Genomic DNA, 24,095 nt, shown 5'->3' with positions numbered 1-24,095 from the left:
ACTTTTTTTTGCCGGGTTTTTGTACCGGGAGATTCACGAGATTTTTCTCTATTTTATTCAATTTTTTATTTGACTACGGCAATTTTTCGCCACAAAGTTTAGTAGTAGGGCAAGTAGACTATTACAATCATACGGCTCCTTGAAGTTGGCCCCTTTCAAATTTTTTTTGACACTTTTTTAGAATTTGGTTATTATAAATCGTTTGTCCGTCGTTTATTCTTGAATGTTCGTCATTAATAATTGTTTGTCCTAATTTTGTTTATTTATAAAAAATTTACTTTTTAGTTAGCCCCCCTATGCAAATTATAATTTTATATTCTATCATCTCAACATAACCAACAACATAACCAATACTGATCATTTTAAATCGTGATAATTATTATAATTTTTAAGAGTTAACACTACTGAGTGATATTAAGGGCATTCTCAGACTGTAGCCCCCGCTTTTTAAAAAATTTCAATGGCTTTCAACTGTTATAACCATATGAAAATTTTATTAATTAATTAAAATAAAATTAAAACCTTAATTGAAAAAAGGATAACGTAGTCGTAATTTCACCGAGGTATACAATTTTAAAAAAATTACTTGCAATTGATATCAATTAGGAGTTAAACGAAATTTGTTGAATAAATTTTAGCCTATAAATTTTGAAAATCCGAATTATAAAATTGACATGAAGATTTTACTGAAATTTATTTTACAAGTTTCTTTCAGCTTCCAATTGGTATCAACTACAAGTAATTTTTTTTATATCTATATCTTAGCGAAATTACGACTACGTTTTCCCTTTTTTAATTAAGGTTTTAATTTTTTTTTAATTAATTAATATAATTTTGATACGGTTATGAGAGTTGAAAGTCATTGAAATTTTTCAAAAAGTGTATTTTTCAAATTTTATTTTTTAGCCCGCCCCGACCAGCAAAACCTCGGCTTCGCCTCGGCTTTGCAAAAGTCGGGCGGGCCGCCCCCTCCCCCCATTTTTGTCCGTATTGCCGTACTTTCGGTTGGAGATCAAGAAAAATAGTATACAACCCACGGCCAAAAAGTTGGATGCTCTGACGCAAGGAATATAGATGCCTCGGCATCTATATTCCATGCGCCAGAAAATCAAACTTTCTGGCCTAGGGTAGTAATATACTATTTCTTAGGACTTTTTAGAGTCTTCTCTGCCAGAGGACATCATAATGAACAGAAAACGTTTATATTGTGATGGGTTACTCCCAACAGGAGCAAAATTACGGGCCACTTTCATCCCTGATTAAAAAAAGCGATTTAAAACGATTCGAAATAAAAAATTTTAAATACTTTTTAATGCTTTTGAATACCTTGAATACTTTTGAATCCCTTTTCTTATGGGCATTTAACATTGCAAATCGTTTTAAATCACCTTTTTTAATCAGGGATAGGAAGACATGGCCTCATCTCCACCCATCTCCACCACATCCTCTTAAAAAGTCGTCATTTGGGAAATTTTCTTAGAAATTCGACGAGAATATTTAAATCACACTGATTTTCTTTAATTTAGATTATGGAAATTTTTTTTGAAATCTAGATTATGATCAGCCAATAAGCTGCCCATTCTGTGTAAAGTGAACTTTCTTTTTTACCATCAGATAGTTGTTAAAATCAAAGGATAAATCGTAGAAGCGGGGAAATATAACACTTTAAAAAATAACAAAAAAAATTCGTTGTGTGGAATTATTTCTGACAGGAGAAAATCTACGGGCCGTTCTCTGTAAAATTAAACAGATAATGTCATGTGCCCGCTCCTGCCCGTATCTGCCTGACTTCGTTTAAAAAAGAAATGAGATTCCTTTCAGAGTTTTTTTCTACCAGAGGACATCATCAGGAAGAAAAAATATGAATATTGTATGGAGTTATCTCCCATAGAAGAAAATTTACGGGTCACTGTTCATGAAAGCCGCAGATAATCTCATGTACCTGCGTCTGTCCGACGTCAAAAAAAAAGTTGAGTTCCTCTAAAAGTTTTTTTATTCTTTTCTACTGTAGGACTCTATGAAGAACGAAAAACTTAAAATTTTTGTAAAGTTTATTCCTACAGGACCGAATCTACAGGCCAATTTTCTCAAGAATCCGTAGGCAGAAGCGTTCCCCTCCATCTTTCCTTATCTCCCGCGTCGCCAGATTAAATAAATTAATTTTTTTCAGGACTTTTCCCACAAAAGGACACTATAAAGAAGAAAAAAATTTATGTCGTCAGAAGTTTATTCCATCAGGATCGAATCTGCAGGCCAATCATTTATTCGCCTCCATGTACTGACATAAACTACGGACTTAGTAATCGACGCTAAATAATATCGAATTATCGCAATAATTTTATACTTATTTACTTATCCAACCTTTCAGCAAATATTTATATGATTCTGAAGTTCAAAATTAACAATTTTCGGTTTTTATTTTTAACAAATCAATTAAAAAAAAAAAAAAAAAAAATATGTACATGTAGAAAATTAAAAAAACTATAAGTGAAATTTTTTTAAATATTTTTTTTTTATAATTTATCATTTTGAAAAAAATTCAAAAATTATTTGACATCGGCTAACTTCAGTGTCTATATTTAATGAGTGTGAATGCAGCAGACATCAGACAAATTTAAAATTACAAATAAACGAATTAAAAATTTGAAAATATAAAAATAAAAAAATGCACACTCATTTTCAAATTCTACCAATGTTTATTTTTTTTTTAATTTTAGTCGATTTTTATTGAATTCACTTATTTCAAAATGTTTTTGATTTACAATTGTCATTTACGTTCACACTCATCTATATTCATATTTTCCAAATTATTAATAGTCAATAAATCTTTCCAATCATATTTCCAATAATTTATTTTTATTTAATACTCATAACTTTTGTTACATAATATGTGCTGAGACAGAATATAATCCAAATAAATATAATACAAGCATTGAAATGAATTTAGGTTCCATTAAATCAAATTATTGTCGATGCAAATCGACTGGTGCGATATAATAAATAAAATTTTGAAATTTTCAATAGCAACTGGAATCATTGTGATGTCGATGAGAGTTCAATTGGTCGGTTTACTTGCATGCGCAAGGATTGCACTTGCAGGAGCCGCCAGATTTGCAGTCGCATTTATCTGTAACAAAAAGTTAAACAAAAATTAATCACTAAACAATTTCATTAGTTCCAGTTAGCAGGTACAGAAAATTTTTCTCAGCGTGACTCGTAATTATGCGAGTAGTCTCGGGAATTGTTCCCAAGGTTCATACCACGACGGTCATTGACTCGTTACGAGAAATGAAAAATGTACCAAGTCATGGTTCAAATCACTAGACTAGATTTTACTCAGCAATTTTAACTTTTTTTTTCCTTTGGTTTGAACTTTTCAATTTATTTCAAAGACCCGACATTCTTTCTGTTATTTAATTTTAACTTTACTTTTACTGTGTAATTAAATAATTAAAAATTATTACCTCCGCTCTCGCAACATTTGCAATCACTACCGCATTTGCATGATCCTCCGCATTTATCTAAAATAATTAAAAAAATTATTAGTTATTATAAAAATAAACATTAAAAAAATATTTTGAAAAATTGCACATATAGTTTATAAAATTTTCCACATGTGCATTTTTTTAGAAATTTTTATTTTTCATTATTTATCTGTTTAAAAAATTGTAATTAATTTCAAATGCCTGCTTTACTATCATATTATTTTTTTACTCCAAGTAAAAAAAAAAATATGTATATATTTTAATAATTAAAACTCGAAATAAAATAAAAATTTGTCGAAATTCCTCGAATTCAAAATAAAATAAAAAATTTTTTTTTTTTCAATAAGCAGAAGTCAAAAACGAATTAAAAAATTCTAAGTGATTTTGATAATTAATTTTAAATTAAAATAAAATAAATTCTGAGAAATAAAATTTTTATTTAATAAAATCTCATATATATAATATATCACTTTATTTCTCATTATTTAATAAACTCATTCAATTCTTATTGACTCCCAAGACGGATATTGAAATTCCTCAGCTTTATTGCTCCGTTCGAACAATGACGAGTTTTAAAACCCAGACATATTAATAACATTAAAATTCCTCATAAAATTATCCTCATATTAATTTTATTACTTCATATCCATAAATAAATTTTAATTACCAATAAAATCACAATTTATAATAATTTACCTCTAATTAAAAATTAAATTATGACCCTGAAGTAAGCCGGCGTCTAATTTTCGAATTTTTTTTCTCGAAATCGAAAAAAAAAAAAAAAAAAAATATGCACATCTAGAAAATTTAAAAAACTACAAGTGCAATTTATTTAAATATTTTTTTTTTCAAATTTATCATGTTTTAAAAAATTCAAAAATAATTAGACGCCGGCTAGTTTCAGTATCGCATTAAAATTCCCATTAAATTTAAAAAATAAAATCGCTTATCAGAAGTTTGATTAAAAATTTACCTTTGCATTTGTCTCCACATGGGTCTGGCATCTTGATAATTATTTGCCGGTACGAAAATTGACTTCAAAGAATACAAGTGTAAGTTCACTGAGTAATCACAGAAGAGTGTGTCGTTTTACGTCGCGCGGTTCGATTTTATTGATTGTCCCCCACCATCCTCAGTACGAGTTACACATCATCATTCTCCTCTACGAGATCTTACTGTCTCACGTAGTCCAGGACGTGTGCAACGGACCTGGGTAACTGGGTGCCATGTGCAACAAACCCACCACTTTCTGGTTCCCCATTGGCCGCGTACTTTATCAGTTTTTCCCACCGCGGGTTATTGGAGTAAATCGAATACGTAAAAAAGACAAAAAGGAACCGTGTGCAACAATTCGAGAAACTGCCGTTCGGTAAACATATTATCATTACATATATATAGATGTAGATATAGATATATATCATATAATAATGAATCATCTGAGATTGTAAAAACAAACAACAAGTCAAGGCTCTAGAACATTCGGCTTATTTATTTTTTATTTTATCTATTTTATTGTACAGTCAATAGAATAGAAACCGCCGAGTTTTTAATTTATATTTTACTATAAAAAATTTATATACTTTTTTTATCTTGTACTTAACGCGCTAATTACTACAAGTTAAAAAAATATGTAATTTTACTTAGAATATATTTATGATTATTTTTTAAAATTAATATTGTCATATATATGTTGTTTTAATAAATTATATACATTTATGTTGACGTTAATAAATAAATTTCTTATAAATATTAAATTTGTTATATATATTTATGTATTTAAGTTAAATTGACTTTTAAAAAAATATCATTTGATGTAAATAATAAATCAATAAAATAATGAAGTAATTGATTTATATTTTGTTACTAGGGTCAGTTTAAATACCCGCCACTTTTTTAAAATATTTTATCTCCTTTAATTGTCATACTGTATAAAAGTTTTGTAAATTTTTTGAAAAAAGTTGACGTCAATTAGGAGTAAAACGAAATTTGGAAAATAAATTTCAATAATTTTTGGATTTTTTTAAAATGATAAATTATAAAAAAAAAATATTTTAAAAAATTGCACTTATAGTTTTTTTAATTTTCTGTAAGTGCAAATTTTTTTTTTTTTTTTTTTTTTGTAATTAATTAATTAATTAGTCGAAATAAAAATTTTTAAATTATAAATTGTCTGCTGACTTCAATATCATAAAACTTTTATGTAAATTTTATAATTCGAATTTTCAAATTTTGCAAACTAAAATTTATTTAAAAAATTTCGTTCAACCCCTAATTGATGACAACTCTAATTAATTTTTTTTTGCCCTTAACTCAAGGAATGATTTTATTATTTGAGTCAACTTCCGTTAATATTTTTCTTGAAACTTACGTTATAATTATTTACCAATAGATAAATCAGATCAATTTCGAAATAAACTTAGAAAATAAATAAATAATAAATTTATACATTAAATAAAACTGTCGTCTTATCATCTAAAATTTTTTATAAGCGCGGGGAGTTACAGCAGTTTTTTTTTCTGCTACTGTTTTAATACGTATCGACATATCCGGCTGATGATTTTCTGTTGGCACATGATCTGTTGGAATATCATAACAATTATAATAAATATCAAACATAAATCAATAAATACATAATCAAAATAATATTCAAATACTTACGATGCTTTATAACTTCGCGGCTGTCTTTTTTCGCGACTAATTTTTTTACCCGCGAACCCTGCGGCGTTATCGGACTGGCATCAAACTAAAAATAAATAAATTCAGATTTAAAACTTAAAACCAGATATGCGGCATGAAAATTTTTTGTGTACATTTCTAATCATTCAGATTCACTGATAAGCTTCTAAATGATAAAAAAAATTTAGTTTTTATTTTTACGTCTTGTAAAATTATTTTTATGACGTAAGAAGTATAAATAATATGATCCTGAAGTTAGCAGACAATTATAAATTTTCAAATTTTTTTTTAACCAACTATTTACAAAAAAAACAAAATTCCAAAAAAATGCACATCAAGAAAATTTAATAAACTACAGGTGCAATTTTTTCAAATTTTGTTTTTTTTATTATTTATCATTTAAAAAAAAAAACCAAAAATTATACATCGTCGGCTAACTTCAGTATCGTTAAATAATTTCAAAATTATTTATAATTACCTCTTGCACTGGCCTATTTGGTCGGTAGACAGCAGTAGGATAATGAAAACCTGAATTCGGGGAGTAATTTTCATCATTGACTTTGACATTATGCTGTAAAAAAAAAATTAATTAATATAAGAAATTTAAAAAAATAAAATAAAATAAAAAAAATAAATAAATACCTTGTAATTCAACATTTCTTCCTTGGAGAGAAGATACTCGTTCTGAGTTTTCGGAATTGTTTTAATAGCCGTAAGATCTCTGCCTCCGCGAATGTAATCAGCAACTGGACTCCTAACTTTAGCTGTGCCCGGGTATATTTTTTCCATAAATTTTTTAATTTCATTACTTTTCGGCGTCTCATTTACTTTAGCAGGTGACGGGAAGAAGACAGTTTTCTTCTTTGCAACAGGAACTTTTCCCGGAGTAATAAAATACTTTCCCCCAACGTACGAGCCGATTTTACCGGCACCGGGACTCTGCATGGGTGAAAAAAAATTGTCTTGACCTGTAACTGCGCCATACGGCGTGCTGGGAGTCACCAAGATCATCGGCGGCTGAGCCGGGACTTTGAATTCTTTAGAAGCAGCCGCTGGTTTGCTGGACTTACCAGCGACTACTGACAAAGCGGAAGACAATTGGGAGGAAGACACCGATTTTCCAGGGGTAAATTTACTTGCGATGTTTCTTTTAGCAGAAACTACCCGCGGAGTTGATGATGCTGGCGTTGGAACTCTTCGCGGAGTCCGAGGAGTTGACTTAGGAGTAACTGGGACCCGTGACTTGGTACCTGGTAATGGAGATTTATTTCTAACTATCAAAGTTCTTGGCGTCGCTGATTTTGTTTTCGACACCATGATGACAGGTGACCTTTTTCTTCCTGAGTGTTTGATGTTAATTGAACTAGGCGACAATTTTCTCAGCGTAATGTTGTCCAATCTGGACTCCAGCGAGCTGTCGCTGCCAGAAAATTTATCTCTCCTGCTTTGACGAGCCGACGAGACCGTCTCGACTCCAGAGTCGTGTAAACCATCACCACTTTTTACTCTACTGCCAGACTTATCAAAATAAGTATTCACGATGTTCAAAAATTCGTCAGAATAAGACCCCGTAATTTTCTTATCATCAACAATTCCTTTGATCGTCTTCTCAGTCTCCGCGATCCGCCTGTCCCGTTCCGCCATTTCCTTCTCGATATCCAAGTCATCCAGCGAGTCGCAGAAATTATCCGAGACTTGACCTCGAGCCGCGGAATTTATCGGCGACAGTTCATTACTTTGGTGATTGCTGTCATCAAAGTCTGTGCTTTTGCAATTATTTAGACTCTTCGACGAGTAAGGAGACACGGAAGCCAACGCGAGCTCTTTCATTTGACATTCAGCCAGCAATTTTTTCTGCTCTTCAGTTAACTCTGGCATCGGTTTAGGCGTTATCGGGATTTTGTCTCCCAAGCACTGTCTCTCGTAATAAGTAAAAGAGGACTCATTCAAATCTCTCCCTGACCCGGGAGTCCTCGGTGACCCTGGAGTACCAGACGGAGACTGTGTGTTTGATTTCGGCGTATCCATACCGCGAGTCAACGCAGCGATACGCAGCGGCGTGTTAGCAAAGGTCGAACCCTTAGCCAGGTCAACTGGCGTTTTCCGGTAAATTTTTTTACTCTTTGTGATGTTGAAAGGAGTATTTGCCGCTGGAGACGCTGCTTTGAGGTCAATTTCAGCCGCAGGTGAAGTAGGAGATTTCTCAAAAGATACTTTGGACAGCCCATGGTCATTTACAAAAGATATCAACGACTCGTCCTGGATGCCGCGAGTCTTGCCAATTATTTTCATTACCATCTCTCGAAAAACGCCTATTGAATTGTCGCCATCACCCAGCTGAGTCTCCTCCAGGATTGTCCTCAACTGCTGCTTGAAATCGTTGTTCACAGTCTCGAAAGACTTTGACAGACGATTGAAACACTGATTCGACTCAGCAGTCGCACCACAGTCCTCTTTATTATTAGGAATTTTGCTCAGTTTATGCAAGACAGCTTTTATTTCCATGTATTCTGTGGAAGTACTTCCACTGGATTTAAAAGAATCCTGGTGACTCTGCCAGGTGTCATGCGGATTGTTTTTACACCCGGTGGCATCAACGTACTCCGAGGCCGTCGATGCCGAGTCATTTATTGTTTTGTTTAAAAAGTTATCAACCATTTCAAATGATGGTGATGATGAAGATTCTTCAGCGTCGTAGTCATCGGAAGCTGGCGCTGTTGATATGCTCGATATATTGGACTGAGGTATAGACTGCGTGCTATAGTACGAGTACTCCGAGGACTTTTGAGAGCTGGTATTTAGTCTCCGGGGTGCAAGAGAGAAGCCGGGGTCATTCTCGATGTTCGATGCGTCTTCTGCGTGAAATGATTTGCAGATTTCCTCGAGACTGTACAGGGCCGGGTACTTGGTACGGTAATCAATACTCCGGCTGCTGTGCTGCGTTGATGATCCTGAGGCGAATGAGTCCTCGTGCTCAGTGGAAACCGATTCTTCGGAATTCTGTCCAACCAAACCTGGAAAATAAACAAAAGTTTATCAAGATTTATTTACTTGTCATTAATGCCAATATTTATATTAATTAATACTAATTAATTGCAGTGATCCAGCATCTAGGACTGGCATGGAAGTTATTAATAAGTAATTAAACTGCATAATTATGTAGTATAATTACTGTACACTTCGTGGTGTACAATCGTTTGTTTTCTTTTTTTTTACTACGAAAATTTTTTTAAAATTTACGAATAAAAATTTTTACTGACTATTAATTTATAAATAATTAATTAATGCGGGCAAAGTAATTTTGAATCCGCAATTAAAATTTAAATTTGAATTAAAATTAAACTAAAACATGGTAATGAGGTTAAGTTTTTTTTTGACTTACGAAAAGATCGAAACATGCGTTCGATTTTCCTTCCCTCCATGGCGCCGGGATCCAGGAATTTGAATAAATAATCAGATCACCAACCGATTAATTTTTGAAAATAATTGACAATTTAATAACTTATATAAATTTCAAAATTTATAAACAAACCAACAAAAAGCACGCACTCGACAAAATGTAACGGCCATTCTTTTAAACGCGCGCATGCGCGGTTTGAATCAGCCGGCGCGAAACTGACAGCTGGCGGCATCTTAGAAGTAAAATTAAAAATTCAAATGATTTAAAGATGGCGGCAGAGCAGATCAACTGGTTTTTTTAATGACGGCCGTTGCCCGCTCAAAATGTTGAAAAGTTAATTTACTAAAATATATTTAAATTATTTAAATTAAAATAGTTAATTAACAAAACAAGTTACTGTTATTTTATTTTTAAAATGATCGAGTTTCCACTTGGGTACCGCGAAGTCGTGCCCGATCAAACCCAGCCTGAAAAATGGAAGGAAATTATTTTGAACACCGGTAACTAAAATTACACATAACCTGCTTATATTTTTTAAAATTATTTATTTATATTAAATACAAACTCTTCAGAGTTTAAAAAATATTTAAATTCACCACCGAATAAATTTAAAATTATTCGTCGAGCAGATTAAATTTATTGCAACATCCGCATGCTGTGTAAATAAATGACACTTATGATGATTATCAAATTTTCTAGGTGTAAGTCAAAGTACTCTCCAGGACATAAAAGTACCAGAGCGAGCCAGTGGTTATTCTTATCGTGATAACTACAAATATTACACACGGAACCGGTTCATTTACTGGCGAATAAGCCACGATGTCTTGGAACTGGTGGAGCACAGCTTTGATATAAATCTAATAAACTGTAAAATTCGTTATAAATTCACCGACACTCCGATACTGGACGGGATTTCCATACACGAGACAGCTAACTCGGTGATAATACTCGTGGCGACCGTATCGAGTATCCACAAACTGACGTTTCCGCATCCGGATAAAATACACAAGCAGGTAAGCAGGCAGATTCATGCCCACGTCAACATCTAGATGTATAATTAGACATCTTCATTATTTATTATTTATCATCTAGGAACATTTGCTGGTTTCACATCCAGACTTGACGATCCAGTCGATATTCAGCGAAGCCTCTGCCCAAGTAGCCCGCGATCCCCATTCTTTCCACGTGATAGCGAATGTTGGGACGACGAATGCACCAGTACCACATGCTGCTGCCTCATGGCTGACTCTGCCCCACGAGGAAGCGCTTTTTGCGCTGGCTTACAACACGGGGAGCATTTTGCTGCTGAGACTCGACGCGGCCACGGGATTAGTTCACACGAGTGAGCTCAAGCAGGACTCGATAGTCCCGAGATTCCTGAGCGGGATCGCCACGGCCTTCAGAGGTCGCAACACTGAAGGAATGGTGGCAATGTCGCTGGTCATTCATCCCTGTGGTGATGACACCTACTTATTTGCGCTCTGTCGTGAAGGAAACGTCAGAATGTGGTCCTGCAACAAGGCCCAGTGCGTTGCAGTCACTGAGGTCGCTGCTGACAGTCAAGTTGCCCAGGGTGCTCATGGACATATGCTCAGAAAAATTCTTGGGTCAATGGACAACGAGCTGTACTTAGGAACGTACCTTAAGTTTAATTATGGATGTGAGTTTAGTATTCTCAGGCCTGTTCAGGACGCGGGTCTGTTTAAATTTATTCGCGTGTGCACACTCTTCCCACCGGACCAGCATCTAGTTGACTTTTCATTCACACCCACGCGGCTGTGGGCCGTCTGGAGGACGACTCACATGGACGCGGTCGCGGTAACTCATGCCCAGTTGCCTCTCAGCGGTGCGCAGGTCAGCTCTGAATGGGAAACGGCGATTCTGGAACCGATTCCCGACCGCGATTATATTATGACGGACCCTGGTACTGATCCTAGCCAGGCTTACTTGAGTTACATCTTCCACCCGGGTCAATTTTCTCTTGCGGACATCACGAGAGCTCTAAATATTTACCGGCGGTCTAATTTCATGGCAGACATGACGCTGTCGCCTGCGATATTGAAGGAACGGGTTTGCATGGCCGTCGAAGCGGAAATTCAAGCCGAAGTTATGGACTACGAGCTCACGGACGAGGATTACTTGGAGATCGCCAATCGCTGCTGGTCGAAATTTTACTCATGTGTGATACAGTACCATGTTAATGGCAGCAGACCTGTTGGTTTACTCTTGCTGCCGACTGTCTACGGAGTAGTGCTGCTAAAAAAATCATTTTTCTCACTTCTGCGACCGATGGAGGCCCTCGAGCACTTGATGCTGTCCAACGAAAAGTCTTTCGCCTCCCGGTTCAAGACTACCCCGATTTTATCGCAAGACGAAGACACTTGCCAGGATTTGATTGAACTGATGGAAACGCTGGTGATGCTCGAGGACCAACTGTCTGAAGAAACAAAAATAAATTTCCAACGCGAGCTCTCTTATCTCAAGAGCCCGGACATAATTGTAGAGGAATTATTCTCAAGATTTCTGACCGAACCAGACGACCCGATGTCCGAGTACGACTTCCAAATGGAGCTCTATCACAAACTAGAGAACATCAGAGACGCAGCGAGTGCCATGGCGATGTTGATAGAAGCCTTGACTTACGATCTCGGTCAGCCAGACAAACTCAAACTGGACCCCGAGCCCGAGACCTCGCGGATGCTCCTCACCATCAGTCATCTCTTCGGAAGCCAACTCGGCGTCTCGACAGTTTCCGAGTCTGTATCGCAAATAATAAAACTTCGCTTCAGCATCTGCCGCAATCTGCTGCTTCTCCAGCAGATAATTCTCGGTCGGCCGGAAATATTCGACTCCCGGATACTCCACACAATAAAATCATCACTGGCACCGCGCACAGTGATCCTTACCCAGGCATACTTTGTAGTAAATTGGATCTGCGAGTCGACCGTGAACTCTCAGTCACGACCAACGCTCCTAGAGACGAGTATCCAGCGACTCCAAACCTTGAAATTAAATGAAACCCGCGCTATAACAGCAGTCAGCAGACATCAGCGGTCTACGTCACTACTTGAGCTGTTCATCCAGAGTTCTGGCGCAAAACACGCCTACATACTGATGGCAAACAACATGGAACTCGACGCGACGACTCTCATTCCCTGGCACTTCGGGATGCTGACCCACGTGAATCTGATCGCCCAACTGGTCTGGCCTATTTGCGGGAACTTTGTCTTCCCCGAGTGGCTCCTGTCCAGCTGCCAGTTCATCCTCGTCCAAGACTACGTCCGATTGCTGAGCACCTGGTGCGAGTGGAACAGCGCCTCGCGTAAATTTATCCTCGCAGTCTCTCTCTTGGAGCTCGGAGAGACCAGCAAAGCTTGCGACCAGTTCCTCCGTGCTTCCGGTGGCATTCTCACGGACAATTTTCTCGTGAGCATTCTCCTCGACGCGCCCGATGACTCCAGCGACGCGCTCGTCCAGTACTTCCTCAAAGTGATCGAACTCTTCGAGCAACATGGACCCTCTAAATATATAATCGAGCTCGCGGAAACCGCCATCACCATCGCGGAGAAGGACAACCCAAACCTGGCGACCCTCCACTCCATAATATTCACCCAGCACCTCCAGCTTGGACACCACAAAGAAGCTTACCACTGTTTGAACTCAAACCCCGACGCCGCAAGACGTTCGGATTGTCTGAGACAGCTGGTGGTCACTCTGTTCGAGCGGAAAAAATTAATAGACCTGGTTTCTTTTCCTTACGTCGACATGTACGAAGAACTAGAGAGAATAGTCGTCGGCAGAGCTCGCAGCGTCGATTTAATGGAGAACAATTACTACAATTTCCTGTACAGCTTTCACATCGAAAAGAACAACATCAGAAAAGCCGCATCTGTAATGTACGAGCAGGCGATGCGTCTCAGCCAGGAATCCCACTCAGTCCCGATAATAACTCGGCAAGCTCAGTGTCTGCTCGCTTGCATCAACGCTCTGAACCTGGTCAGCGAGAACTACAGGTGGATCGTCAAGCCGGTCGTCGACCAGACCTACCCGGACGAAGCGAACCCCAAGAAGAAGCGGAGCATCACCGGCAAAGAAGTCCTGCACTACAAGATTAAAAAAATGGTCGAGGTTCTGGAGCTCAAGGACATACAGAACGAGTACTATTTGGTGGACGCGAGGCTGAAGCTCTCCAAGTTCAAATCCGAGCTGCACACCATCGCCCAAGCTGGCGCCGCTGAGCTGATCGTCATTCTGTCGAGCGTCGGCCTGTACACGGTGGCGCTTAATTTGTGTGACAAGTTCAATCTTGGCAAGGCTTCTGTGCTGGAGAATCTGGCGGCGCAGAGCTTGAGACTGAGCGAGCACGAGGACCCGAATGCCTGGGACTGGCTGGTGCTCAACGACGTCTTTGATATCACGGGCTACGGCTCCAATATCACTGACATCGCGTGGCGGTTGCTGGAGAAGTTGACTATCGGACACGAGAAGAAGGACAGCAGCGAGCTGCACAAAGCCGTGGCCAAGAAGATTCTTCAACACGAAGCGTTTCTGCCTCAATGGCTGGTTGCTTCTTATAAAGTAAGAAATTCATTAATTAATTATTTAGTTAATTTTTAATTCGTTATTTAATTTACGTCTCGCTTTCAGAAACGCAATGCAGCAGAGTTACTGAGACTTGTCCTGAACTCCGGGCGACTATTAGAGGCAACGGATCTGGCTGTTGACTACATAAATGCCGTTTTGGGTGAAGGGAAAGAGTACTTTGGGCTGGAGACTCCGCTGGTTATGTCAGGACCAGCAGTTTGGTTGCCTTTCAATACATTAGAAGTTTTATTGTCGGAACTTGAGCATGCTAGCAAAGAAGACCATACTTATATTGAGGTAATAAACAATAATAATTTATTTGGTGACATTGAATTTTAAAAAATAATTTAAATTTTTTAGAGCTACGAGCATTTGAACAATAAGCTGGAGTGTTACATTGATACTGTGGTCCGTGTGTCTAATGATATGGTCAGATTTAAAGTTCAATCCAGTTATAACAGTGAGTAATTACATTTATTATTATTATTTTTATTTTTATTTTATATATAAACAGATCTTTGATTTACAACTATGAGAACTACAAATATTATAATCATACCAAATATTCCGGTTACTGTTGTCGCAATGAATCGTGGACATCGATTAAATAGTACCTTTAAAAATTTTATATTTCATTTCATTAGTAAATTAATTAAAGATTTTTTTTTTATAATTTTATTAATAAATTAACTATAGAATTTTTTTTTTAATTGCATTAAAAAATTAATTGTGGAAAATTTTTTTCCTTAATTTTACTAAAATTTAATTACTGAAAATTTTTTATTCAATTTTTTTAAAAAATTAAGTATAGAAAATTTTCCCTTAATTTTATTAATGAATTAATTAAATAAATTTTTTTTAAGGAAATTTTTCCTTGATTTTTCTAAAAATTTCATTACTCAAAATTTTTCCTTGATTTTTCTAAAAATTTAATTATAGAAAATTTTCCCTTAATTTTATTGATAAATTAATTTAATGAATTTTTTTTTAAGGAAATTTTTTCCTGATTTTTCTAAAAATTTAATTACTGAAAATTTTCCCTTAATTTTATTAATAAATGAATTAAATAAATTTTTTTTATGGAAATTTTTCCTTAATTTTTCTAAAAATTTAATTACTGAAAATTCTTTATTCAGTTTTTTAAAAAGATTAATTATAGAAAATTTTCTCTTAATTTTATTAATAAATTAATTAAATAATTTTTTTTTTTAGGAAATTTTTCCTTGATTTTTCTAAAAATTTAATTACTGAAAATTTTCCCTTAATTTTATTAATCAATTAATTAAATAAATTTTTTTTTTAGGAAATTTTTCCTTGATTTTTCTAAAAATTTAATTACTGAAATTTTATCACCAAACTCAAAGAAAAAAATTAAATAAGTAATAAAGAATTTTTTTTTATTAATGAATAATAATTACCATAAGTAAAATAACTAATGCAGTAATAAATATCGAACCAATTGGTAGCAGAAGCCAAATACTCGAGTAATGTTGCTGGCCATCAGCCTCTAAGAACCATTGAAGATAACTTTTATTAAAACAAATCTATAATAAATTTGACTTTAATTAAATCACTAAATAAATCATCTAATTATCAAACAGAAAACTAATTACGGTAATTGTTTACCATGAGGCTCACCCTTTCACTTGTAAAAAATCCAAAAATTAAGTATTCAAAAATTCACTTTTCGATTTTTATGAACCAAAGGGATGAGCTCTTCTAAACAATTACCCAAATTACCCACCATTGCGAAACCAGTGGAGCATAAAATTGCTACCGACTCCCGTAATAAAAGTCACCATTATTTGTTGCAGTGTTGAAAAATTCGTAGTCCATAGAGCGAGTGGTCCCGACACCTGATTCAAAATTTTTTTTACTGTCAGCTCAACCAGTAGACAAATAGTAATAATTATAATAATAAATTCAATTGATATACTCGTTAAGACTTACGCCAATTAGATTAATAATTAAAGTAAATAAATAATAAATGTTATATAATTAAGTGACAGCCGATATTTAATCATTCATTTTGTATTATTTGTAAAAAAACATCCGTCAATTCCAATAAAAAATAATTTTTTCAATTTATTTATTTTTCTCTACTTCACTCACCAAACATACATTTTATATTAAATATATATCACATAAATTATCGTTTCATTAAATTTCCATTCATTTTACAAAATAAAAAAAAATAAAATGCAGCTGATAGATTAATCGCTCGGGAATTTATCCGCGTAAACTCAAGAACTAATGAAGTGGAAGCTTTTAATTATCAATCCACATTAATAATTATTTATATTTATGTTTAATATTTTAATAAAAGTGTTGGGTTGGTCAGATAAGTGGAGTCAAAGGTTGATTGTCTTTGTTTGTCTATATCCGGATTAAAAGCTGCACTGAGTGAAATAAACTGCGACTTTTTTAAAAATATAAGTACAGATTATTTAGACATCTGGTTATTTAAATAGATACTACATATTTTTTAATAATTATTTTATTATACAAATACATTTATTATTATTATATCGTAATACAGGTTGATATATTTTTAAAATATATTTTTTTCTGCAGTACGACCGCGAACGGAAGAACTGAAAATAATCTAGTATTTTTTTTTTTACAAATTCAGGATTTAAAAATATAAATCAATGATAAGTATAATAGTTTTATGCAATGATTTAAAAAAATCTGACGTTATAAAAATGAAAGAGATGTAATTAGGACTAGGATGACTTAAAATGATGTTGCGCTGGTCTTTAATTATAATAACCGTAACTTTAAACTTTGATTAATTATTAATTAATAAATAATACAAGTCTTCACTAAAATATAAAATCGTGCGTTGAAACAGTATCCAGATATTGAGGATTTTAAAATTTTAAATAAAAAAATATTAAACCGCAGGAGTTAAGTTTTTATCAGTCGATGCGGTTGCTTGCAATGACGATTGCAGATGAAAGGAATGAAAAAAAATATCATTTATATTTAAAGTTCATCATGCTCGTCATCTCTCGGCTCTTCGTCGGCGTCAACTTCCTGCGCGTCGTCTTCGGGAGCATTTTCCAGCGGCTCGTCATCCTCCTCTTCTTCCTCGGGCACCTCGTCTAGAGGAATGCCCAGGGACTTCTTCATCAGCTGCTCGACGCTGGCGGCGAAGCTCGCGGTTTCGCGGAGCATGTACCCGGACCTGAGGGTGGCGGTCTTGAACATCAGAGTCGCCATTTCTTTGGCGGTGGCGTCTTCTGCGTCGGCTTCGACTCTCTTCAGAAGCTCTCGGATCAGCGGATGTCTTGGGTTTATCTCCAGAGTCTTTTTCTGGTTGAGGTAGTAGGATTTTTGGGGGTCGTCGGCCTTCTGGTGGGCGTTGGAGATGGCGAGACGTTCCATGTTTCCAGTCCAGCCGAACATGCTGGCCACCAGGGCGCAGGGTGAGTCTGTAAGACGCTCGGACACCTGGGCCTTGCTGATGTACTCTGAGAGAACGTCTCCGAGCCACTTGGTGAGAGGTTCGAATGAGGACTTGAGTTCCTCCATTCGTTCTTGGGCTTTCTTGCTGTCGTCGAGTGTGAATCCTTCCTTGGCGACGTTCTGGAACTTCTTGCCGTCGAATGAGGGCAGTGCGGAGATGACATGCTCGTCAACGGCTTCCGTGAGGTACAAAACTTCGTAGCCCTTTTTAATTAAACGTTCGACGAATGGAGACTTTTTAACTTCGTCTTCGCTGGCTCCGGCGATGTAGTAAATTGCCTTCTGGTTCGGCTTCATACGAGACACGTAGTCGTTGAGCGTCGTCAGGTTGGACATTGCGGATGACTTGAACTGCAGGAGTTTTGACAAGCGAGCGCGATTCTGTGAGTCTTCAAGAATTCCTAATTTAATATTCGTGCTGTACTCCTTCCAGAATGACTCGTACTCCTCTTTGTTTATTTTCTTGATCATGTCCAACACCTTCCTTATGAGTTTCTTCTTAATGACCTTGATGAGTTTGTGCTGCTGGAGATCCTCACGCGAAACGTTAAGTGGGAGGTCATCGCTGTCGACGATACCGCGGATAAATGACAAGTAGTTTGGCATCATGTCGTTAATTTTGTCGGTAATAAACACTCGCCGTACGAACAATTTGATGTTGTCAGCTTTGGTGCCGTAGCGGCTGAAACTGTCTCCAGGTTGAACTTTGGGGATAAACAGAAGAGCCTTGAAAGTGACTTCTCCCTCGGCAACGAAGTGGATTTTGGCAAGAGGTTCTTGGGTGTCTTTGGTAAGAGATTTGTAAAAGTCGACGTAGTCTTGGTCAGGAACATCAGCTGGCTTCAATGTCCAGATGGGCTTCGAGTCATTCATGCGCTCCCAGTCCCAGACGGTTTTATCGATCTTCTTTTTCTGTTTCTCTCCCTCCTCGGCAGCTTCCTCAACCGCGGCATCATCGTCTTCCTCGGGTTTCTCAGTGGTGTCGGGTTCCTTGGTCTCGGGCTCTTCCTCCTCTTCAACTTGGATCGTCTTGCTGGCCCACAAGTAAATCGGGAAGTTTATGAACTGCGAGTACTTTTTGATCAAAGACTTGATGGTGTCTTGCTGCAAGAAATCAAGAGCTTCTTCTTTCAAGTGAAGACTCACTGTGGTACCGCGTTTCAAAGTGTCCCCACGTGGGTCCTCGACAATGCTGTAGCTGGAGCTGTCGGACTCCCAGATGTACTGTTTGTCGTCATTGTGCTTGGTAGTGACGACAATCTTGTTGGCGACCAAGAATCCAGAGTAAAATCCGACACCGAACTGTCCAATCATGTCGTTCATGTCTTGCGGCGCCTTTGAGTCCTGCATCTTGCCCAGGAATTCGGCGGTACCGGACTTGGCGATGGTACCCAAGTTGTTTATCAAGTCGGCCTTGGTCATACCGATACCAGAGTCCGTGATACTCAGGATTTTATTCTCCACATCAGCCTTTATTCTTATTGACAGCTCGGGATTAGTTTCCAGGACACTCTTGTCTGTCAGCGATAAGAATCTTATCTTATCCAGTGCGTCCGAGCCGTTGGATATCAACTCACGTAAGAAAATTTCCTTGTTTTTGTACAGAGAGTTGATGATGAGCTTCATCATGCGGTTCACTTCTGTTTCAAATGTGAATTTCTCAGCCCGCTCACGCAGTTCCTGGATTTGAGCAGCATTCAGTCCGTCAATTTTAATCGCCTCGCCTTCTCTTTTGACAACTTCATCATCTAGGTTAAATAAATAGTCATTTTGTTAATAAATAATTACTAGAGCATATTTTAAAAATTAATTATAAGTTGAATAAATAAATTACCGGTCCTGGAAGCTTCCCGGCTTGATCCGAAGTCTTTGTCAACAGTTCCAACCTCTTCTTCAATTTCATCTTCACTTCTCACCGTACCTGGATAAATAAAATTTGAATTTTAATTGCCAAGTACTCAATGAATAGAAAAATATTTAATTAATTAATTAATAAAATTAAATTAAAAAATTGAGTAAAAAAAATGATTTTAAAAATCTTACCAATTAGGAGCAAAAACGCCAGACCAAAATAAATAAATTTTTTCATCGTGGCCAATAGTTACTGGACCGACGAAGTGATGATTAAATAAACTTTTAAATAAAATAAAAAATATAATTACGACAAATGTTTTATTTAAAAAAAGGTGATTGTTTGAAGCCGTCAAAGTTAAAACTGCCGTGTGTGATTTTGATGTGTTTTTAATACAATGACCAAGCTGCCACTAGACACGAGCGAGCGAGTGCCACCTTGACGACCATGACCAATCCCCGGCGACCACGCAGCGATTTTCAGCCAATGGAATAACGAATTGTGGCTGCCTCCTCCAAATGGCGAGTCTCCATTCGTTCAAATTTTTTTACTTTTACCGCTAATCAACTATTCATATTTGTAATTATTTACTATCAATTTTTCGACTAATTATCGGTACTTTTATCAATTTTGGTTTTTTTTCAATTATCAACTTTTTTTTTAAACAATTTATTAAATAAAAAAAATCAGCACCAATTGTCGGTAAGATATACTTTTAATTAATCATCTGGTGATAATTATTTTTTTAATTTAAAATAATAAAATAAAATTTTTTTAACAAAAAAATTAAAAAATTGACTTTTAGAAAATTCAAAAATTAGTACATGCATTTTTTTTTAAATTGTCTTATGTCTGTTATATTTACATTCATTTTTAGATGACAGTAAAGTTGGCGGACGTCTGACAATTTTTTAAATTTTAAAATAATAAAATAAAATTTTTTTAACAAAAAAATTAAAAAATTGACTTTTAGAAAATTCAAAAATTAGTACATGCATTTTTTTTTTAAATTGTCTTATGTCTGTTATATTTACATTCATTTTTAGAAGACAGCAAAGTTGGCGGACGTCTGACAATTTTTTAAATTTTAAAATAATAAAATAAAATTTTTTTAACAAAAAAATTTAAAAATTGACTTTTAGAAAATTCAAAAATTAGTACATGCATTTTTTTTTTTAAATTGTCTTATGTCTGTAATATTTACACTCATTTTTAGATGACAGTAGAGTTGACAGACGTCTGACAATTTTTTAAATTTTAAAATAATAAAATAAAATTTTCTTAACAAAAAAATTTAAAAATTGACTTTTAGAAAATTCAAAAATTAGTACATGCATTTTTTTTTTAAATTGTCTTATGTCTGTTATATTTATATTCATTTTTAGATGACAGTAAAGTTGGCGGACGTCTGACAATTTTTTAAATTTTAAAATAAAATTTTTTTAACAAAAAAATTTAAAAACTGACTTAGAAAATCCTAAAATCAGAACGCATTTTTTATTTTATCAATTTAATAGTTTAATTTTTTTGTATGTAATTTAAAAATTATCTTATGTCTGGTACATTTACACTCATTATTTTTAGTATGGTGTCAGATTTTTTCACCCCAACATGGGAGGAGTAGAGGAGCATATATTTAATTTATCACAATGTTTACTTGGTCGTGGACACAAAGTTGTGGTGATGACACATTCCTATGGAGATCGAGTGGGTATTCGCTACATGACAAATGGTCTAAAGGTATTTTAAATTATTTAATTACTCATTCTCATAAACAATTAATTACTCAATTAATTAATTTTTTAGGTCTACTATTTGCCAATAAAAGTATTTTATAATCAGTGCGTTCTTCCAACAATGATATGCTCACTTCCGTTGATAAGATATATATTTATTAGAGAAAAAATTGAAATAATTCACGGGCATTCGGCATTTTCAGCTCTAGCACATGAAGGAATGCTGATTGGAAGACTTCTGGGTTTAAAAGTATGACAGTTTAATTGATAAAATTATTCATCCATTTCTCTAATTAATTATTTATTTTCCAGACAGTATTTACGGACCATTCCCTGTTTGGTTTCGCTGATACATCAGCGGTCTTGACGAATAAATGCCTTCAGATATCATTAGCAGACTGCAATCATTGCATCTGCGTATCGCATACTGGGAAAGAGAACACTGTGCTACGTGCCAAAGTTCACAGAGACCGTGTGTCAGTGATTCCTAACGCCGTGGACACGGCATTGTTCACTCCAGACATCAGCAAGAGGAAAAGTAACTGCAGTACGTAACAATTATCACAAATAAAGGTATCAGATATCAGTAAATTTTAAAAATCTTATGGATTTTCTTTTTTTAGTCACAATTGTCGTGGTGTCTCGGCTGGTTTATCGCAAAGGTGTCGATTTATTAGCGCAGATAATTCCCAAGATATGCTCGCGGCATCAAGACGTCCAGTTTTTAATAGGCGGCGATGGTCCTAAGCGCTGGCTTATTGAAGAGATAAGAGAACGCAATTTACTCCAGCATCGAGTTACTTTGCTAGGAAGCCTAGAACACTCCCAAGTGCGTCACGTTTTAAATAAAGGTCACATTTTTTTAAACACTAGTCTTACGGAGGCCTATTGTATGGCCATTGTTGAGGCTGCTTCTTGCGGGCAAGTACTTTCTGAATGTTTAAATAAAATTTTCTATTTATTCATTCATTCATTTATTTAATAAATACTTTAAATTGCAGGTTGCAAGTCGTATCAACCGAAGTCGGGGGCATACCGGAAGTGTTACCGCCAGAATTAATTTATCTAGTCGAGCCAAAGGTAGACGCTCTTGTAGAAGCTCTCGAGCAAGCGATAGCTGACTACAAAAGCGGAAATATTATCTGTCCTTATCAAGTCCATGATAAAATAGTATCTATTTATAATTGGTTCAATATTACCAAGAGAACGGAGATTATTTACGACTCAGTTCACCGGGAAGGTAAGAAGACCATCGGCGAACAATTAGCTAATTATTTATCAAGTGGAGTCTTGCCGTATTTGCTCATGGTCTCGCTATGCTACATCGTACTGCAAATATTGGAATACTTTGTGCCGAGGAAGGTAAACATGATTATTCATTTTTTTAATTATCCCTCGTATATTATTTATTTTAATTTCAGTACATTGATGTAGCAAATGATTACAATCAACCTGAGCAAAATTCAAAAAGTAAGAAGAACAGAAGTACTTGATGATTACTAATGTATTTTATAGTGAAAAATTATAGATAATTGTACATTATTAATTATTAATTACTAGTAAATAATTCGCGGATCGATAAATAATTTATAATCATGCGTCTTAATTAATAATTTAATTGTAAATTTTTTTAATCACGAAAATCAATTGTATAAATAATATTGGCGCCATTGATTAATTAATTAATTTACAAAAATATATGAGAAAACCGAAATAAAATATAGACTAATTAATAGATATGTAAAGAAGTAAGACTTTGTAATAGTTTATTAACATACGATGAATTTTATACGTAAAAGTAAGACAATACTTTTATTTATTAAAAGATTTATCTAATTGACGTAGTAAAATAAATATATTATTTATTTTTAATGCATAATCATTGTTTGTATTTAAAAAAAAAGAAAAAGTATTACGAGTATTATCAATTGTTAATCAAATACTGATCGTATTTTATTTACAGACTAAATAAATAAAAAAAAAATATATAAATGTATACATATATTGGATTAATTTAATTTAAATACAATTACTCAACTAAACACTTATTAGATATATTAAATTGAAATTTAGATCGTAAGTTAATTAGTGTAAAGTAAATGAAAGTTTTTACTAATGGTTTTGAGTAGTGAAAAAATCCATACAGAAGTTAAGAACAAAAAAAATTTTATTTATTGATGCAAAAATAATCTACTCTACTGAATTCCGTCATGTCTACCTGTAAAATTATAAAATTTGTTGTATATATTTAAATTTATTGTTTTGATTGAGTAAAAAAGTACCCGAGTCAAAAAACAAATTCGGATTTTCGTCTCAAAGTTCTCAATGAAGTTTTTGAGGATCAATTTAGAATTTTAAGATTGACAACAGTACAGAAAGTTTTTCTAGTTTAGACCTCAAAGTAGTAGTTACGACCCATTTTACCACTTTGAGGACTAAATTGTGATAACATAGTCTGGATTAGAGTATCAAAATACTCAAAACATACAGGAATAATTTTATCAGCATTTGAACCTCAAGTCTCATTCGACGTATTCTCTCCCCTCCCTTTTTCGATCTAAAATTTTTCAAAGTCCAAAACATAACTTTTCATTTGTTGAGGATTTTGAGCTCTTACTTATAATTCAAAATCGATAAATTATTCGCATTTAGACCTGATAGTTCTCATTGAGGATTTTGAGAACTAGAGTCACTTTCTGAGCGGCAAATAAACCATCAAAGGAATTGAGGCTTTTAAGGACTAAACTAGAATTTGTGTTTTGACTCAGGTATAATTCAGATATTACTGGCGGTTTTATAGTAAATTGAGTGTATCTTATACTGCTTGAAAAAAAGTATGGAAAAAAAATATGTATCTCTAAGCTAGTGCTAGTATTCAATCAAAGTAATAA

At 34.8% G+C, this 24,095-nt stretch overlaps 4 protein-coding genes across 4 annotated transcripts; 2 read left to right on the top strand and 2 right to left on the bottom strand.

Moving 5' to 3' along the window:
* Positions 1–2,834: 2,834 nt before the first annotated feature.
* Positions 2,835–9,774, bottom strand: LOC130663891 (uncharacterized). The gene is made up of 7 exons (XM_057463441.1): positions 9,544–9,774; positions 6,804–9,175; positions 6,640–6,732; positions 6,144–6,228; positions 4,459–6,061; positions 3,465–3,521; positions 2,835–3,127 (listed from the first exon to the last, which is right to left on the bottom strand). Exons 1-5 carry the CDS (start codon positions 9,581–9,583, stop codon positions 5,958–5,960), a joined length of 2,694 nt encoding a protein of 897 aa, XP_057319424.1. The 5' UTR covers positions 9,584–9,774; the 3' UTR covers positions 2,835–3,127; positions 3,465–3,521; positions 4,459–5,957.
* Positions 9,775–9,844: 70 nt separating this feature from the next.
* LOC130663890 (nuclear pore complex protein Nup160 homolog) lies at positions 9,845–16,233 on the top strand. The gene is made up of 6 exons (XM_057463440.1): positions 9,845–10,061; positions 10,261–10,574; positions 10,654–14,139; positions 14,209–14,442; positions 14,506–14,605; positions 15,960–16,233. Exons 1-6 carry the CDS (start codon positions 9,977–9,979, stop codon positions 15,974–15,976), a joined length of 4,236 nt encoding a protein of 1,411 aa, XP_057319423.1. The 5' UTR covers positions 9,845–9,976; the 3' UTR covers positions 15,977–16,233.
* Positions 16,234–16,677: 444 nt separating this feature from the next.
* Positions 16,678–19,876, bottom strand: LOC130663892 (endoplasmin). Its single transcript, XM_057463442.1, has 3 exons — positions 19,660–19,876; positions 19,451–19,537; positions 16,678–19,364 (listed from the first exon to the last, which is right to left on the bottom strand). The coding sequence occupies exons 1-3, from the start codon at positions 19,703–19,705 to the stop codon at positions 17,134–17,136; spliced, it is 2,364 nt and encodes a 787-aa protein (XP_057319425.1). The 5' UTR covers positions 19,706–19,876; the 3' UTR covers positions 16,678–17,133.
* A 1,177-nt stretch (positions 19,877–21,053) lies between these two features.
* Positions 21,054–23,049, top strand: LOC130663893 (phosphatidylinositol N-acetylglucosaminyltransferase subunit A-like). The gene is made up of 6 exons (XM_057463444.1): positions 21,054–21,208; positions 21,275–21,454; positions 21,517–21,751; positions 21,828–22,125; positions 22,206–22,566; positions 22,626–23,049. The coding sequence occupies exons 1-6, from the start codon at positions 21,080–21,082 to the stop codon at positions 22,695–22,697; spliced, it is 1,275 nt and encodes a 424-aa protein (XP_057319427.1). The 5' UTR covers positions 21,054–21,079; the 3' UTR covers positions 22,698–23,049.
* The last annotated feature ends 1,046 nt before the right edge of the window (positions 23,050–24,095 follow it).

The sequence above is a fragment of the Microplitis mediator genome, chromosome 2, assembly GCF_029852145.1.
Source record: "Microplitis mediator isolate UGA2020A chromosome 2, iyMicMedi2.1, whole genome shotgun sequence".
Lineage (NCBI taxonomy): Eukaryota > Metazoa > Arthropoda > Insecta > Hymenoptera > Braconidae > Microplitis > Microplitis mediator.
Note: the sequence above shows the minus strand (reverse complement) of the source record. Positions and strands in the feature narration are given on the sequence as shown.

Coding starts and splice junctions, on each gene's coding strand:
- LOC130663891 (XM_057463441.1), bottom strand. CDS start 9,583: ATGGAGGGAAGGAAAATCGAACGCATGTTTCGATCTTTTC. Junction 9,176..9,543: donor ACGCATGTTTCGATCTTTTC/GTAAGTCAAAAA, acceptor TTTATTTTCCAG/GTTTGGTTGGACAGAATTCC. Junction 6,062..6,143: donor CCGCGAAGTTATAAAGCATC/GTAAGTATTTGA, acceptor ATATTCCAACAG/ATCATGTGCCAACAGAAAAT.
- LOC130663892 (XM_057463442.1), bottom strand. CDS start 19,705: ATGAAAAAATTTATTTATTTTGGTCTGGCGTTTTTGCTCCTAATTG. Junction 19,538..19,659: donor GGCGTTTTTGCTCCTAATTG/GTAAGATTTTTA, acceptor TTATTTATCCAG/GTACGGTGAGAAGTGAAGAT. Junction 19,365..19,450: donor CCGGGAAGCTTCCAGGACCG/GTAATTTATTTA, acceptor TATTTAACCTAG/ATGATGAAGTTGTCAAAAGA.
- LOC130663890 (XM_057463440.1), top strand. CDS start 9,977: ATGATCGAGTTTCCACTTGGGTACCGCGAAGTCGTGCCCGATCAAACC. Junction 14,140..14,208: donor GGCTGGTTGCTTCTTATAAA/GTAAGAAATTCA, acceptor TCTCGCTTTCAG/AAACGCAATGCAGCAGAGTT. Junction 14,443..14,505: donor AAGACCATACTTATATTGAG/GTAATAAACAAT, acceptor TAAATTTTTTAG/AGCTACGAGCATTTGAACAA.
- LOC130663893 (XM_057463444.1), top strand. CDS start 21,080: ATGGGAGGAGTAGAGGAGCATATATTTAATTTATCACAATGTTTACTT. Junction 21,752..21,827: donor CAAGAGGAAAAGTAACTGCA/GTACGTAACAAT, acceptor TTCTTTTTTTAG/TCACAATTGTCGTGGTGTCT. Junction 22,567..22,625: donor AATACTTTGTGCCGAGGAAG/GTAAACATGATT, acceptor TTTTAATTTCAG/TACATTGATGTAGCAAATGA.